The following is an 18,067-nucleotide window of genomic DNA, read 5'->3' as shown; positions in this document are numbered from 1 at the left end:
CCAACTCTAGCCATAAACATGGATCTGTTTTCTACAAGTTTGAACTACAAGTTCTTAGCTTACAGTTGGAACAGTTGGAGTTGGTAACCTTGGTAGTTGATATACTAGATAACCCACAATGGATCAGTCTGCTGGACTCAGGAAACATTTGTGGGATGATGTGGATGGTCATGTCTTCCCTCCATTTGGCTTTATAAGATAAGTTCTGGCCAAAGTTCTCCCAGCTGCATGTGGATAAATCAGATTGTGCTATCCAACCTCCCACTTTGCCTGTGGCAGTGGGAGGACTGGTTCACAGACCTCCTGTTTGCTTATAGACAGTCTCAGTAGTTTTCCATTGTGGAGGAGGCTTCACACTTCATGCCTGCAAACTTGCAGCAGGTTTTTCTGAAGTTGCTGCTGCAGTTATTAACCAATCAGGCTGAACATTATGAACCTTACTAGTCAAAAAAAAAAAAAATATATATATATATATATATATATATATATATATATATATATATATATATATATATATATATATATATATATATATATATATATATATATATATATATATATATATATATATATATATATATATATATATATATATATATATATATATATATATATATATATATATATATATATTATATATATATATATATATATATTATATATATATATATATATATATATATATATATATATATATATATATATATATATATGTATATATATATATATATATATATATATATATATATATATATATATATATATATGAGTGGCGCAGTGTAATAAGGTGCCAAGCGCGTTTTTAAAAAATGATAAAAACGCATTTAAAGTTTGCCAACTATGAAAACGCTTATAAAAGAAAAACCAGCCAAACGATTTCTATGAATCATACCTCATTTTAAAGGAAATTTATTCGCCTATTACATATGCAAAAATCATTATAGTATGTTTTGTCATTTAGCGGCCACAACCACAAAAGTGAGGTAATGTAAGATTGTAAAGTGTTAATGAACACAATGAAAATGTTTTCATACGGCAATTAAAGCATGTTTTTGTGAAAACAACCTAAAATATTTATCCTAATAATGCTCTAAAATTATTATTATAACATATCTGAGTAAAATTTCCATGAAAATATTATAAAACAAAAACAATTACCGTACCAAAAACAGACTACATTACAGAGTATTAATAACATGATGTAGCAGTGAGAACTCGCTAAGGGCGAAATTTCCCTTTGTTTTGCATGGATTTTCAACCTTTTGCCAGTAACATAAGGGGACAAAAGTGTGCGTACAGGATAGTGCTGTACTTTAGCTGCTCGCTCACAATAAAAAAAACCAGTTCGGCGCGGTGGCGCTTTGCCACCTTGTTACGCCCCTCATATATATATATATATATATATATATATATATATATATATATATATATATATATATATATATATATATATATATATATATATATATATATAATTTTATTTATTTATTTATTTTATTTATTTATTTATTTACATTCTCACCTGGCCTACGTACTGTTTTCCTTGTTCAGGGGTCCAATCTGGGGTCTAGCTCTTGAACCGGGAGCCTTGCTTGTATACCTTGAAAAAATCTGACTGCAATTGCTAGGTCAGGCAGGAAATGTAATAGAAAAAACAGTTGGGCTGAGGGCCATAATTCAAACAAAGGGCTTGCAGTAAACACTTAGGTTTACTTTAACTGGAATATATTTAAATTAAACATTAATCAGAAGACTGCAGAATGATAGGCAGATCCAACAGGGGCTGCCATGAGATTAGTTATGCTATTCACTGTTAAAAATTTGAATAGTTTATGATTAATCCTCTTGAAAGGGATACTGAAGAATTGATCGCAGTGGCCTTTTCACTGCAAGAAGCACAAGACAAATTGATGTTTCCACAGCCGATGTACCGTCTGCAATTTGATGATGCCAGCGGTTACACAAGAATAATTGTAACAATCTCGGGCGAATTGAGGGGTGCACAGAGGGTGCCTAGATAACTCGATTCTGGTACGATATACTTGCATTAAAATTCACACTGAGCAAAGCGAGTCAGGTCTTTGTGATAACTCACACTTCAGAAAAGAAAATGAGAGTGCAGTTGGAGATTAAAGATACGTGACTGTTGAAAAAACCTTTAGTCAGGACGTAACCTTATAACAGGGCGATGGAGGGGCCTCGTCAGATTTCACCAGTTTAATGGAAAAAATGCACAGGTAATGCGATTGGGTGGCTGAAAGGTGACCATGTGGAGGGGTCAGCTCAATAAGGGACCATGCAAGGGGTAGTGTGTCGACCTGATGACGGGGTGTTCTGAGAGCGATGGCCGCTGCTTCTCACCTTATATGACCTTGGGGGCTCATTTTCTTGCTCCTCCCAGAGGTCACTGTCATCAGAAGATAGCGGTCATGTCCTGGTTTTCTATGTTGGGATCTTTCCCAAATCCTGGTGACTTCTGGCAACCCATGTTCGCCAGTTTTTATGGGGAACTCAACCTTTTTGGCAGATTTTCGTCAGGCTTCGTCTCCATTCGCCTTTTATCTGAAAAGAGGTAATTCAAGCAGTCACCAGGCCTTTAGAAAAGATAAACAGATGCACCAAAAAGGGGAGCATGGAGAGAAATTTGCATAGGGGCTGAGTTTCTCACTCCCTCTTCTGTTAGGTATCAGTGCGAAATTATGTTATTTTGGGGTGCAAAACAGTTTGGAGGTTTGGGCTTGCTTTCAGAAGTGGTTTTCCACTTAATGTCTGTGTATATATATATATATATATATATATATATATATATATATATATATATACTGTATGTGTGTATATTTATATTTATACATATATATATGTGTACACAACACACACACATATGTGTGTGTGTGTGTGTGTACAGTATATATTTATATTATTTTACTAAAGCCTTTTTGTTACACTTCGAGAGAGTGGTTTGTGCAAAGCTTAATGAACTTGTTTCAGTTAGCTTATGTAGTGTTGGTGTTTTTAATGTTGGTTTGAATATTGTTTTCTCCCTAGTGCATCTAGGTTGCATAAGATTGATTAGTTTTAGATGTTTCTGTATGATCAGTTCATTTTCTTGAGAGTCTTTTCCTCTGTTGCGAGTATTCTTTTCTCTTGAGCCTATTCAGTGATCTGATTAAATTACTTACTCAAAAATAATAATAATGGAGCCCATTCTGCTTGTGCAGAAGGGCATCACTGCTCTGCTGCCAGCCTTGGGATTGTGATCAATGGAAGCCTTTTACCTTTTGGAGGGGAGTCTCTCTCTCTCTCTCTCTCTCTCTCTCTCTCTCTCTCTCTCTCTCTCTCTCTCTCTCTCTCTCTCTCTCTCTCTCTCTCTCTCTCAGTGAAGTTTCTTCAGATCCGAAGTCTTAGTGAAGTTTCTTCAGATCCGAAGTAGAGCATTTCTTAATAAATATAATTTATTCTTAATAGAAGATTCACTTTTGTGCATTTGATTAATTTTGTTTACGACATTCACATTTGGGGGAATATCCCTGTCTGTAGTTGACAAATAGACATGGCGGGGCTTACATTGTAAACCCTCACAAGTTTTCTAGGGCATTTTCATGCAAGATGTAAAGCAAAATATAGTACAATAGCACAAAAACATAAAATCATGACTAGTATACAAACACCAAGGTAACATTCTGTTAGCAGTGATTAAGTTGGCAGTTGATTCAGAAATAATAATTGTTAGCTAATTAGAGTGCAGTGTAGTTACTGAAGTACAGTAATCCTGACCTTGCAATTAAAGCAAACACAATAAAGTATATAAATACAAATAATAAATTATATGGTGAACTTACACCATATAATGCAGTTATTGAAAATAATTAACAGCACACGCTTGTGGGCTCGGTTAATGCAGATCTGGTTTTACAGCGCTTGTTTAGCAACGAAAATTGGCAACTTTTGGCGCCAAAATTTGCCGATTTCCACTTATCAGCGCCGATACATACCAAACAGAGGTGCCGATAACCAGAAATTGGTGCTTTTTGGTGCCGATAACCAGAAATTGGTGCTTTTTGGTGCCGATAAGCCCCGAAAATCGCAGAAAAAGCACCAAAAATTGCTGATTTTCAGTTAGTGGCAATTTTCGGTTATTATCACAACCTCAGGATGCGACCCCGCTGATAACCAGGGACTGCCTGTACTTAGGTAGGAATCATCCCAGAATATGTCAAGGTGAAAAAGTATGGAAGGTGTAAAAATCAGTGCTTATCCTTTGCAAGCAATGCAAATAAAGTAAGTCATAATCAATATGGCATACAAAAAGCATAAAGCTCATGAACACGAAGGGGAAGTAATTTGTGAACCATTAGCCATCTAACTACGCATTACTCAATTAACATCAAACACTAAACTTGCTTTACTGACACCAAAAAACTGTTAAGTATAAAAAAAAACTGGACCTATCACTAACTGCACAAAAAGCATTGGTCTTAGAAAAATATTAAAGCCTAATTACTGACAAAAGACACTTGATATCTGGAAATCAGCAGTTCAGGAGAATAACACTGGCAAAAGATGACTATGAATAGAAATTAAAAATTACTATAGTGAAGTTGAAGGGATAATTTAGGGGGAACATGATGAATGGGGAGTAAATTGTGAAAGGAATAATGGAAGTACTGTACAGTATAGAGGTCTATGAGTACCTGAGTATACTGGTGGTACATGGTAGTGGGAGACTGTTCTTTCCATTAGACGAAAGACTGTAGTGCTGAGGACATTCTAAGATCACAAATGTCAGCTGAACATGAGGGATGTGCTGGTGGTGAAACAAATGCCTGATGGAATGTGTAGTCAAAGGCGTTGTTGGTAATACTAACATTAGTCATTTGTCATTTCTGTTAGTTTTTCAGAGTGTAATGAGTTATTTCATTTGGTTGTAATTGTTTTATTGAAAAATTTTAAGATATTTTAAAACATTAAATTTAAGAAGCTATATCTGGGTGATCATAGCATGGCTGTCAGTTTGAGTTTTTCTTGATTTTGTTAATATTATTACAGGATGTAATGAATGTTTTATACTTTGGATTATTAATATTAGGTAAATCTCTTTCAGTGGAAGGATAGGGCTTGGAGCTATGCCAGGGCTTCGGTCTCTGGTAGCTCGGAGGAGATCTGCCCTCATTTCTCCTCAGTACTCACCTAGCAGCAAAACACCACCTCCACCTAGCACTCCTGGTGCATTCTACAATGCTCAAAAAATTGAAAGGCGTTGCAACAGTCTTCCAGGACAGGTGAGTTTAGATGAATCAGAGGCAGATGAGGACTCTAAGCTTGTGCGTCCATGTGTGAGTGGATCAGATCTTTTTAATGGAATAAATAATGGCTCTCTGTTTGATGCAAAACAAACCACTATTAGTGAGAAACATGATGACAGAGCCAGTTCTTCAGTTGGAGAAGTAAAGTCTAGTGAGAGGAGCAATAGTTTAGATTGCGCAGATAATAGTAGTAGTAATAACAGTAGTAGTGTTAAAAATAGATCTGCAATGGAAATAGAGTCCAAGTTAGCAAGACGTGGTGTAACTGTTGTCAGACGAATGGTAGATGGAGAAGAGGGTATGACGAGTATCAGGAAAGAGGTTATAACATTTCCTTTGAAAGATTCAGTCATAACTGCTAATCCACTTGTTACCAAAGAAAATAGTAAATCTAATATTGAAGAGACTGTAAAGGAACAGAAAACCATTCCAACCTCTATTTCATCTGGTTTTTCAAGCTCAACTGAGGAGCCTAGGCATGGATTGGGAGGGGCTCAGGACCATCATTTACCAGATGACTCTCAAGAATATTATGAACAGCCTCAAGTCTCAGAGTCGTATGGCAAGTCAAGCAAAAATGTAAGTGATGGACACAGAGAATCAGGTCAGTCTCATTCGCAGTCAGATTATGAGCCAAATATTCCAGTTTCCCCACAATATCCAGCTCAGCCAGCTAATTCTGACCCCTCAGTCAATAAAAATGTTCAGAGATATAATAGTCACTCATATTACAGTCAGCATCTGCCCCAGCAGAATGTCAAAGAACATGGGATGCGGGACAGCCCTTCAAAGACTGCTGAATATCCTTGTGTCAAAGAATCTGCCAGTTCAAATACCCATGGGGCATTGAAAACAAATTCAGGTGAAATGTCAGCCCCACTTGGTCCTTCAGGTTACCCTTGTAGGTCTGCAGCTCAATATTCCCCACAATCAAGGTCTTACCAGCAGGCAAACACACCTGTAAGAGTTTCTCAATTTCCTGAAACTCCTTCTCCATTGTCAAAGTCTTGTGAAGTGTCTCCACACTCCAAATCTGCAGACATGTCACCTTACTCCAGATCTTCAGAAGCATCACCATCATCAAGAACTGCTCAGATGTCCCCTCATTCTAGGTCATCTCAGATATCACCATTGTCGAGGTCTGTGAAAGCCTCTCCACAGTCGAGATCATCTGAAGTCTCTCCCCAGTCAAGAGCACAAGCATCACCTTTAGCTAGGTCTGATCATTCTCCAAAGTCTAGGTGTGTTGGATTATCTCCACAGTCTAATTCTGTAGATTCTCCTCAATCCAGATCTGGGCATCAGTCACAGACTATTCAGCCTTTACACCAGAATCATAATCACCCAGGCGTGAATCCCTCTTTGCATTCAGTTGGTAATCCTCACCTATCTAACTCTGAGAGGCACATAACACAAAATATAACTATGTCTCATCCTTCACAGGCCATATCTGCTGGCTCACTTCAGCAAGGAAACCAGTCAGGTAGATTGACTAGTTCTAGTGCTCCTAGTAGTTTTTCAAATAATCCAGCTTCAGAGTTTCATAGTCGCTCAGTGTCAGACATGTATGCTTCCTGTAACAGTTCTGAAGTGTTGTCCTCTCAGTCAAATGCAGTAGGTTTTCCATCACAATTGAATTCTGGGGGGTTTGGTATGCATCCAAATGCTGGAACTTTTCTAGGTCAAGGTAGTGGTGTATCATTTCCAGGTCCACCTTTAGGATATCCTCAGGAAGGGACTACTGCTCAGTATCCAAGTATCAATGCCTCAGGGGGGATGGTCTCAAATTCGAACACCATGGGTTTTGGTAATATTACTAACTGCAGTGGATTTCCATTGCATGATATCTCAAGTCTTTATGGTTCTCATCATAATGCAAGTGTTTATAATATCCACAGTGGTGCAGGTAACATCCGTTGTGCCAATTCTTCTGAAGTGCTAAACTATGCCACTCCCCGTGACTTTTCCATGCATACTCCTTATAGAGATTTTCCCTCGTATAGTAGTTCCAGTCATGTACCAAATCAAGTGCGTTCCCAGGAGATTTCACATAGCCAAAGAGAGGTACTTCCTAACTCCAGTTCAAGAGATACACCTTTACAGAATTGTAATCAAGTAATGCCAATTCATCATAGTGTAAGAAATGCATCTGTTGGTTCTATGGGACGTGAAAGTCATGTACTTCAGAATTATGGTGATCAGCAGTTGCAGATTGGGTATAGGGGATCATCACATTATCAACGGTCAAGCTCAGAAATTTCTTCTCATCCTGATAACAGGAATTCTAACATGTGTCAGAACTTTAGGGAATCTGCATCACATTATAAATCAAACCAACTTTCAAGTAGCTACAGGGATTCAATTTCCCTCGACAGAATGAGAAATACACCTGCTCCTTCCTCATATCGAGAACATACTGTTCTCACTAGTCCAAATGACTATCAGTCCTCTGATACAAGAACCTCGAATCTTCATAGTGGCTATAGAGAACAGTCAGTTCTATCTGGTTATAGAGATCCTGAAACATTGAATAATTATTTAGTAACACAAGGAACATCTTTACCACCAAGTTTTCGGGACTCTAATTCACATTCAAGTAACAGAGAGCAAGCCCCTTCTGGCTACCGAGATTTGGTATCTCAAACTAGTCCAACAGAACAACCTATACCTCTTCCTGCATACCAAGATATTATGAATCCTGTAAATTCTAGAAGTACCATACGGTCTAATTACCCAGAAGCAGTAAATCATGCTAGTCCCTCTGAGACACTTTCATCCCGATATAGAGATGCAGTCAGTCATACTAGCCCTGGAGAGCAGATTCAAGGATACGGAGATTGTGTGAGTCATGGGAACACTAGAGATATGTTGCCAGGTTTCCAGGAAATGCAAAGTCCTTCATCAACTGGTGAGCAAGAATTACCTGGTTATAGGGATAATGTTACACATTCAAGCCCCAGAGATCAAGTCATGCTTGGTTATCAACATTCATTGACCCATACTAGTCCAAGGCATCATCCTGTACCATCTCATGGGATTCCCGTGGAGCAAAATATTCCATCTTATCAAGGAATGGATCACTCAAGTCCACGAGATCAACAAGCTTATTCTTTAGTACAGAAGGATAGAACTCATGGGTATCAAGAAAATAATCATACTAGCCCAAGACAAAGCCTTCCTAGTTATGGTGAGGGAGTTGGACATGGTAGTCCTAATAAGGGTCTTTCAGGGTACAGAGAAACCATAGAAAGTTCATGTTCTAATCAGCATGTGTTGTCAAGGCTTAAAGAGTCCGCTGGTTATGGGAACATAAGAAATTCTTTAGATTGTTGTAACTCTGTCGAATCAGTAAAGAGAGACACACATGATTTTGAATCAGGATATGATGAGTCAGTTGGTAATACGTCATCTCAAGAAGCTGTTGGTACAAATAATTATGGAGACCTTCATGGCCTTCAGAACTTCCGAGTCTTGTCTCAGCATAGATCCCATAGTGAATTTGTGGATACATCTAATGAAACAAAAACTGCTGTGCTTCCTAGTTTTACTGAATCTTTTGAAAATGCTAGTCACAATAAATTATGTATTAATAAGTCGTCTTATAAAGATACTAGAGATCTCTCTTACTATGGTGATACAAGGCTCAATTCATCCCCTCTCAATTGTGATAAGTATAGTGAAGATGCATCATATGAGAAAATAGTTGCAAGCTCAAGTGGTGAAGTTGCACGGGAAAATCATACAAGTGATGGAGTAAGTGGTGACATAAGGAGCACATCTGGTTGTGGGGAAGCATGCAGTGACTCCTGTGACAGAAACCCATCAAGCTCCATTAACAGGAGTCTTTCCAGTTATTCAGTGGTGGAGAAAGCCCCAGAGCAAATCATATCTTCAAAACATTTAGATGACAAAGTAGTCGGAGATGCTTCTTGTAGTGGCAACCCTACGTTTGTAGATGTTGATGATGATGAGGATGGTGATGTTGATGGGGTTGAAATGGAATGTGCACCAGTAAAATCAGACAAGTCAGCAACTGAGTGTCACAACCAGAAATTAGGAGGAAAGAGTCATGGTGCTTCCCCTGAGATGATCAGTAACCAAAGGGAGCAACCTTACCCATCTCACAGTTCACAGCATGAAGAAAAACTTCATAAACAATCTGAGTTTGGTCCATTGAGGTCTGCAGCTGGTTTGAGTCCTGATGAAAATTTGGAAAAAGAAGATGAAGGAGAATCATCTGGGAAGTCCAATCTCGTAGCCTCTCCTAGTTCTCAGGAGAGAATTGTTATTAAGATGAAATTACTGCATAGCAAACCAGATGAAAGTAGCTTCCATAGCGGGAAGTATTCAGGTAACAGTGATGTTGGAGCTGACCGTGGAAATCACATTAGGTATCCAATGGTCAAATACACAAGATGGACTATTGATAGTATTATAAATGGGAGAGAAGATGGTGGTGCTGAAGTTTTAAGTCCTGGAACCATTAAAAGGGAAGAGGAAGAGAACCCTGACAATCATATATCACAACCTGAAAGCCCTAGAAGAACTCGCAAACGAAGGAGCTCAGGCTCACTTACTGGTTCCAAAGTAACGAAGTTTGACACAAACAAGAATGTCATGAAAAAGCCTTTGAAAATCACAATCACAAATCCGTTGCGTGCCCGTGTTTCTCCTATGGAAAATGCTGATACTAAATCATTGCTTGTGAAATGTGAAAATGTAGATAGTGCTATAAAACAGGAACAAGAAGATCCCTATGTAGGATCCAGTGATATGGTAAAATTAGATGAACCTAAGAGTGAAGTGATATCTTTAAGGAATATCAGGAAGTATCAAAAGTGTGCTAATGCCCCTAACAATGAAAGTCATTTTAGCTCAAGTAGTGCCTCACGTGCAACTCGTGCCAGTCGGAAACAAGTTGATCAGAGCAGAGTGACTAGTGAAGACTTGGCACTGATTTCCAGTGCTGCTAGCGAGGGCTTTGGATGTTCTATACCCAAGATTAAAAAGTGTAGTATTGTTATAAAACGCATATACACTGAAGACAATTATAGTTGTTACAGCAGTCGTTTATGTGACAAAAACCAAAAACCAAATGTGAAAATTGCCAGAGGTTCAGTATTTGGAAGCATTATAGAAGAAAAAAGGCCAAAACGCAAAGCTGCAATAGAGGCTAATGAAAGAAGACACAAATCTCTTAGGTCTTTTGACCGATCACTGGAGTTATTTAACAATGTTAATTCAGATAAAGTTCCCTATAATGGGCCTATCAGTAAGTATAGAAATCTTTTACCAGTGCTGAAACCACCTCTGCCAGTAGTAAAGACCTCTCTGATGACTGAGGAGCAGAATAATTTACCTCAGTGTTCGGTTTTGCTGTGTGATATATTCATGAACCGTCGTATCAATAAAATGACATGTCCTGGCTGTTCAAGAAATTACAACAGCTCTGATAGTGTTCAGGTGAATTTGACAAAGATGGAAATGTCATTAATATGTTTCCAGTGCCATTGGGAAGTGATTAAGCATATTAAACCACGTGAAGTGGAGGCAATGGAACCTAGATGAGACAGGCTGAAGTCGTTCTGTTGTTATTATATTTGAGTTGTGTTATATTATTTGCAAAAGAAAATTATACCTGGTGATAATTATAAGTGAATAAGTATGAAACATATTTCATTTTTCACATATTGAAAGTGGTGTGTGAATTGAGAACGCAATGTACATTTTTAAGGTCTTTAAGGAAAAGTACTGTAACTATGTTTGTGAATGATGGTGTTTGAAATATTTTAGTCATTACCTCATCTTGTTTTTTAATATTTGTACAATGTTTTCTTTTAAGAAAAATAAGATAATTGCTATAGAATATCAACCTGTTTCCTTTATAGTTTTGCCATAGTTTTGCCAATAAATCCTAATGGTTGAAAGAAACAAATGAGACATTCTTATCTTACCATTGAATTTGATGGTAGCCAGTGTAATTTTACCCCCATGGTGCCATCATTATTAGGTCTTGTGCCATTACTTAAAGAATGCTTCTTTGAAGCCATATGCTCTGCCAGGTGTGTTAATAGTTGTGAAATTTCCATGTTAATTGCTCCATTATTCTTCTATAAATGTATTTGATGTAAGAAGTATGGAGATTTTTACTGCCTATTCTTACATGTAATACTCCTTGTGTCAGTTACTATTCAAACATTATATCTTGTATATGATGAGAGAAGCGATTATTTGTGTATATCTTAATTTTAAATATCATTGCCTCATATTGTTGGCATAATATTAATTGCAGTTGTTTCAGATTGCACAAAGGTATAGTACTAAATACAGTTTCTTGAATTTGAGATTACTAGTTTTATTACAGCAAACTAGTCAAGGGAAATAAATTTTGACAGGATGGTTTGAAGTGATGGGATGTAACAATTAGGGTCTTAATGGTGAGTTAAGGGTTACTTCGGATTCCTGATTTTATGATTATGCTGATGTAAAGGTAGAGGTAACCTTGATGTACATTGCAATGCTAAGAATTGATAAAGGCAAAGATACAATGTAATTTGTTTGTTAGTTGCAGCACATGTGCTGCCAGGGCACGTGTGTCCTCAAGGCGCCTCATTTGAGATGCTTCCCTAGGTTTCCTTGTGCATTTGGTGCTCTTTAACATTTGAGGAATCTCTCTCTCTCTCTCTCTCTCTCTCTCTCTCTCTCTCTCTCTCTCTCTCTCTCTCTCTCTCTCTCTCTCTCTCTCTCTCTCTCTCTCATGTAGAGTACTGGTTAACCCAAATAACATTGTTGAGTAAGGTTGTTGTTTAGTCAGATAATTTTGTTTGAGTAGACAACTGAAGCAAATGATAATTATATTGTCAATGATGAGTGAATGTCAATGTTCTTTAATAGTTTAACAGCTCTGGCATCTAAGAATATACTTTACTAATACATACATAAATGTCTTTCCATCAGTCAGCAGATTATTATCATTGTATTGTTTGAAGCTTAAAACAGGAGAGCAAATGATGACTGGTACCAGTACCTTACATTAATAGAACCCCTCTGGCATACAGTGTTTTACATGATAGTTATATCTTGAGAAATAGAATTTTTGTTTGTCTTAGGAACCTATGGTAGGTTTATCATGTATTTGTATTTTTGGTATGTTGTAATTGGATAAAACCTTTGAGAGTTTTACAGTGCATTTCTCTTATTTTTAATGGCCAAAAATGGAAAGATTTTATGTAACCATTTCAGTATTGCATTGCAATGGATGCAATTTATACTTATGTACAGGTTAGCCTATTATGTTACAATGAGATTATTTTTGGTAAAGAGTTTCTGCTCTTTAAGGTAATTCAGGTGCAAAAACGTAAAGACATACTTTGAAAGTGGTTGCTATGTTTCATGATAGTGTCATGAATAAAGATAGTATATTGAGTGTTTCCATGTTGTGAAGAAATTTTAAAGATATGAAATTTAATGTACCCGAGACATTAATTAATGTCAGCGGTTTTCTTATGGTACTGAACTTTTTCTTTTCAAAGTTGTTTACAGTGAGTGTTTTGGGGAATTTTATGTACCATTATGTATATTGTATGATATATGCCAGGATTGCTTCTAAGTTGACATCAGCAAAATGTAAGGAATATTGTGCTTGAACGATTCAAGAAATTCCAGATAATTTGTTGTAAGGGAGATTTAACAACTCCTCCTTGTAGCAAATCAGTACCTGATATTTGTAACGTAGAATGTGCACGCATACTTTTCTTATTCAAGCATTTGTAGAATTTAAAGATGCATATTGTGACGGTTAATAGATTTTTGTCTTTTTTTTATATAAATTACTGAATTTTGAAGAGAACCCTTTTTTTATATTGTATAGAAGGCTTGTGTAGTGAAAGATATGCAGAGAACTTGCTTCCCAAGAATGTTAATGAAAGTGTTAGTGCTGTATTGAATCATTATCTGAATGAAATCAATTTTCATTTTTCAATTCAAAGGCAAAAAAAGTGACTTGAGATACAGATAAGCATTCTCTCTAGTGATAAATGGTATTTGTCTAATTTCCACTTAAATTTTTTCTGTTATACCTTATTTACCCCAAAGATCATTTTAAGTGAATTTTATTACATAAACTTCATAGTACATCAACCCCTCAACTTGTTAGAATTTGTACTTATTGGCTATATTATTATGGTAGTTTTTGTTAGGCTACCGTTTTAGATGTGATGCATTCTGCAGATAAGTCTCTTAAATTGAATGATAAGTGTAAAATACAGTTAAGTTTAGCTTAGGAATTACATGGAATTGCTGTTAGCTGTGGGATATCTTTCATGTTCAAGTGTAGGCTACTCTGTAGGGTCTTTGTTATCTATCAGTTTGTTACTTATCAGAAGGCCAGACTGCTGAAAGCATCTGATAAGTTGAGGGATCTGTATTTTGAAACAATTTTGTAATTTTTCTCAGCCCTTGATAATTTTCATGTTTTGAGAATACTATGCTGTTATTTCATTGCAATATTAAACACTTGTCTACCCAGTGTTTAGATTTCTGTTTGTCTAAGATTGCAGGTTACTAATCTTCATAAACTGTACAAGGAAGATAAATTAATTGCAAAATGTTTTAGACATTATTGTTGTATTTACCATTTACAGTTGTCAGAATGGTGGAGTTTACTGTCTGACAGTAATGTCAGTTGATAAAAATCAAAAGTTTGCTTTCAGTTTCTTGGGAAAATGTTTTTGTAATATTAGGTACATTTTTTTCACATTGTAAAATACAAGCTTTCTGTATTGCATTTCCTAGTAACTTTGAGTTATGTAAAATACAGTATATATTTTTCTATTTTAAGAATAATATTTGTATTGTTTTGCTTCTAGAATTTTTATTTTTATACTTTTGACATTAGCTTAAGTCTTTTCAGAATGGTTTTATTTTTTATTTATATTTGGATTGGATGACAGGTTGTGTGGTATGTGGCATTTAAACAGTTTTTATTTCAAGCAATTTTTTTTTAAGGTTTGAATATTTGCAGATACAAGCTAATTTATACTGTTATGGTTACCAAAGAGCTTTTGAGGGCTGTGACTCCATCAGTGATGTTGCTCTCTTAGCCGTAATACTTTAGAATATACTTTGACATGCCCCATTCTTTGTAGTCTTTCTTTTGCAAATTTAGTTCAAGTACCCTATTGTCAACATTTTTTTGTAGTGAAAGTGCTTATGGTATGATTTATAAAGATGTCTCTAAGAGTCAGTTACAGTATTGAAAAAACAATGAGAAATAACCTAACACCAAAATTTGTGTGTTTAATTTTCAGTGCACATTGAACTGGAAAGCTCATATTGTCTATGTAAAGGCTAAAAGTAAGATTGTTTTGTTAAATTATCAAGTAAAATTTGTAATGGTGTCACATGAATTCTGATGCATTAGTACCATAAATCATAAAAGGATTGTTATTTTATAGGATATGGAAAACCAATATATGGCTCAGCATCAGACACTGTCTTAAAATCCTTAGGTAGAATTCATAATGAAGGGCTTGCAATCTGTACGAAAGGTTACAAATGTTTCTCAAATAAATCCAAATAATTTGAAAGGTTGATAAACTACCTCTATCATGACCAGCCTTCTGAGAATTAGGAATGTTATCTCTGTGGTCTGGTTGAACTACAGTATTTATAAATAATGATAATTTGCATCATGAACTGGCAACTTTGCAAACTGCAGTGAAGATCAGGCAAGTAGCTTAAAAGGAAACTGCTGTTAGAAAATTTTTTTTTATAAATGTAGTTATTTGGTGTCTTGCTCAGATTGTGTTGACAAACTTTTTGAGTAAAAAAAACGTAAACATTTCTTTCAGTGCTAGGATTCCTTTCTTGGATTAAGCATAAAATAAAAGACTCTGTACTAGCTGAATAGACTGATGATAGATACTCATTTTATCCACAAGTTCATCCTGGAGGGTGATGGACTGCCAATGTGTGATCTTTGTGATATCCACCTTACTGTGGATCTCATATTGGTGGACTGTCCCAGATATGTAGATAGAGAAGGTAACATCATATTTGAGGTTCCATAGAAGAAGTTTCAATAATGACATTGATGTTGACAACGTCGTGAGTTTTTTAGAAGGTATGAAACATTTTTTTATAATCTTTAACTACTTTTGTCTATTACCAGATTATTACTAATTAATTTATTGCAGTTTTACCCTCTATTACAGTACTAAATAACAAACAACAGTTTCAGTGCCAGGTCATTAGACTAAACTTTCATAAATGATTCAGAAGAATTTTTATTTGTTTAATCAGCTCTAAGTGCAGTAAACAGCACACAGATGAACGAGAGTTGTGATACTGTAAAAGGTTATAAGAGTTTTTATGTGAAACAGTCTTTACCACTACATGTTTAGTACTCATTGTGTGATTAACATGGGACATTTATATCATCATCATTATGGGTTTATATTGGGGGTTTTCCTGTTTTGTGGCCTGAATTCTCATTTGGTCCGATCTTCATCTTTGCCATTCTCTATGATCTTTGAACCATCTCCCTGGTGGTCATGTTTGGAAGTCTTGAGTCCAGGTTCTCTAGGCCTTGAAACAAAGTGACTCAGACTTAGACTCTCTCCTATGACTTTTGGTCATGGTGACTTTGGTCAACCAGCTTTTAAGGGTACACAAATTTTAATGGATGAGAACTGAAATCTTCTGGTGGGAAACACCTGTGAATTGTTTCCACTTTTCACATTTGTTACAAGATGAAAACATTTAGCACCTTTATCACATTAGTGTTTGGAAGGTTAATATTGCAAGGTACAAATATTGCTAGTCTCCATTACACAAAATATAGGAACCCATATCTTATCACTTTTTATGTAATAAAGAGCATTTGTCTCTCATACTTTGAAATGTTTGTAGCAGTATCCAGAACAACTCACTTAAAGTTTTTACAGTATTATGAAGTTCATATTAGTGTTATTTTGCAGTTTACAAATGCCACCCAGCTTTGTACTTATACATTATAGCAGGACAAAGAAAGAAGAAATTAATTATAGCAACACACAGCCATGTATTTACACATTATAGCAACACACAGCATTGTATTTATGCATTATAGCAACACAAAGCTTTGTATTTGTGGTATAGCAACACACACCACTAAAATCTTTTAAAAACTGACTGCTGCTAAATAGATTCCAGTTTCATGTTAAGTTTAACACTACTAGGTTACATGCGTGGTTTGGTTTGCCAGATAATCATGTAATTTTTATGATGTTGACCTTTATTTCTATTGCCCCTCTTCATTGGAAATTTGTATCTTGGCCAGGGACAGAAAATCTGGTAAGATGAAATATTTAAATTTAGTTAACTTTTGGACGACCATAACTGGCCTTAAAACTTCCATCTTTCATATCAGTAATCCAGTACATGATCTTATGGGCTACACCGTCATGCCAAGGAAGCATGTCCATTATATTTTGTTGATTATTACTTTGTATTTCATAAAAATAACTGTTATATATAATATTGTTATGTTTTAGATATCATTATGATGAACTGCAGATCTTAAAAGGCCATTTTCAGCTTCATGTTTCTTTTCTTTTTCATTATTTAAATCTTCAGCCAGAAACTTATGGGTAGTCAGTAGCCTATAAACCTGATAGGGCTCCAAAGGAAAATCAGCCTGCAAAGAGAGGCAGCTTATAGGAAAAGGTGATAAATAACTAAATAGGGAATGGACAAAAAAAGCGGATTCACCAGAATTCAGGAGACGTCTGCAAATTATTCCACATTTTAGTAGTAGCCAAAATAAAACTCCTAGAAAACAACAAACTGTTTGCACCAGCAGCCTGCTTAGTGTTGGAAGCAAAAACTGGTAGTTCAGGTAAAGAACATTGCAGAGGGTTGTCATTGCAGTACATTTTATGCACCCAACATAGTAAATTCACTTTACATGTATGCCACAAGCCAACATTAAAAATATAGATGGCAAAATAAACTTTACTGAGGACAAAAGTCTGAGAGTTTGAGATGAAAGTCAGCATCTGACGACTACACTAGAGAACAGTGCCCCAAACAAGGTAGAAGAAAAGAATTAAAACACTTAGATACAGTAGCTTCATGACAAAAAATTACAAAACATTTCTGCCAGATTCCATCATTTTGAGAAACAAAGGAAGCAATATTTTGTATATTCTCAAAAGTCAATTACTTATGTAAAGTTAAACCTTAAATCTTAAAAAGAGTCACTGACAATTAAAATCATACCATTTAAATGTAAATCAGGATAACAACAGCAAGAAGAGTACCATCATTGGTGTATGCAATCAGTTCGTTTGCCAGACCTTGCCACATGTCACTAGTGTAGATAATAAATAGGAAAGGTCCAAGAACACTACGTCAAGGAACACCTGCAATGACGTTACAAAAACTTGTACTGGTCATCAACACTGACCCTTTAGGTTCTGCCTATTAAAATTTGATTTAAAATAATAAAAGATCCACTACTTCCTAATAATCTTAGCTTTTAGATAAGTGCTTTATGATTCACAAGATAAGAGACTATATTAAAATCTAAACTGACCATGCATTCCTCTTCACTCCCATCAAGAGGACTCTGCAAGATCGTAGGTGTTGATAAGAATACCTCACAAGTACTAAGGTCTTTACGAAACCCAAATTGTAATGCTAGTAACAGGTTACTATATTCAAGAAATGTACAAATGCTTAGAGCAGCTTCTCAGAAATCTGAGATAAAACAGGGGTATTTG

General features: G+C 35.9%; 1 protein-coding gene across 5 annotated transcripts in view; it reads left to right on the top strand.

The window, feature by feature from the left end:
- Positions 1–14,890, top strand: part of LOC136832753 (uncharacterized) — a 39,052-nt gene extending 24,162 nt beyond the window's left edge. For 4 of the 5 annotated variants that reach the window (XM_067094275.1, XM_067094276.1, XM_067094278.1 and 1 more), the window contains exon 3: positions 5,102–14,890. In XM_067094275.1, coding sequence (XP_066950376.1) covers positions 5,124–10,871 — 5,748 coding nt within the window. In that variant the 5' untranslated portion in view covers positions 5,102–5,123 and the 3' untranslated portion in view covers positions 10,872–14,890. The remainder of the gene's footprint in view (positions 1–5,101) is intronic. The other variant, XM_067094279.1, reaches the window with a different exon arrangement.
- The last annotated feature ends 3,177 nt before the right edge of the window (positions 14,891–18,067 follow it).

The sequence above is a fragment of the Macrobrachium rosenbergii genome, chromosome 50, assembly GCF_040412425.1.
Source record: "Macrobrachium rosenbergii isolate ZJJX-2024 chromosome 50, ASM4041242v1, whole genome shotgun sequence".
Classification (NCBI taxonomy): Eukaryota; Metazoa; Arthropoda; class Malacostraca; order Decapoda; family Palaemonidae; genus Macrobrachium; species Macrobrachium rosenbergii.
This window is presented reverse-complemented; position numbering and strand designations above follow the sequence as displayed.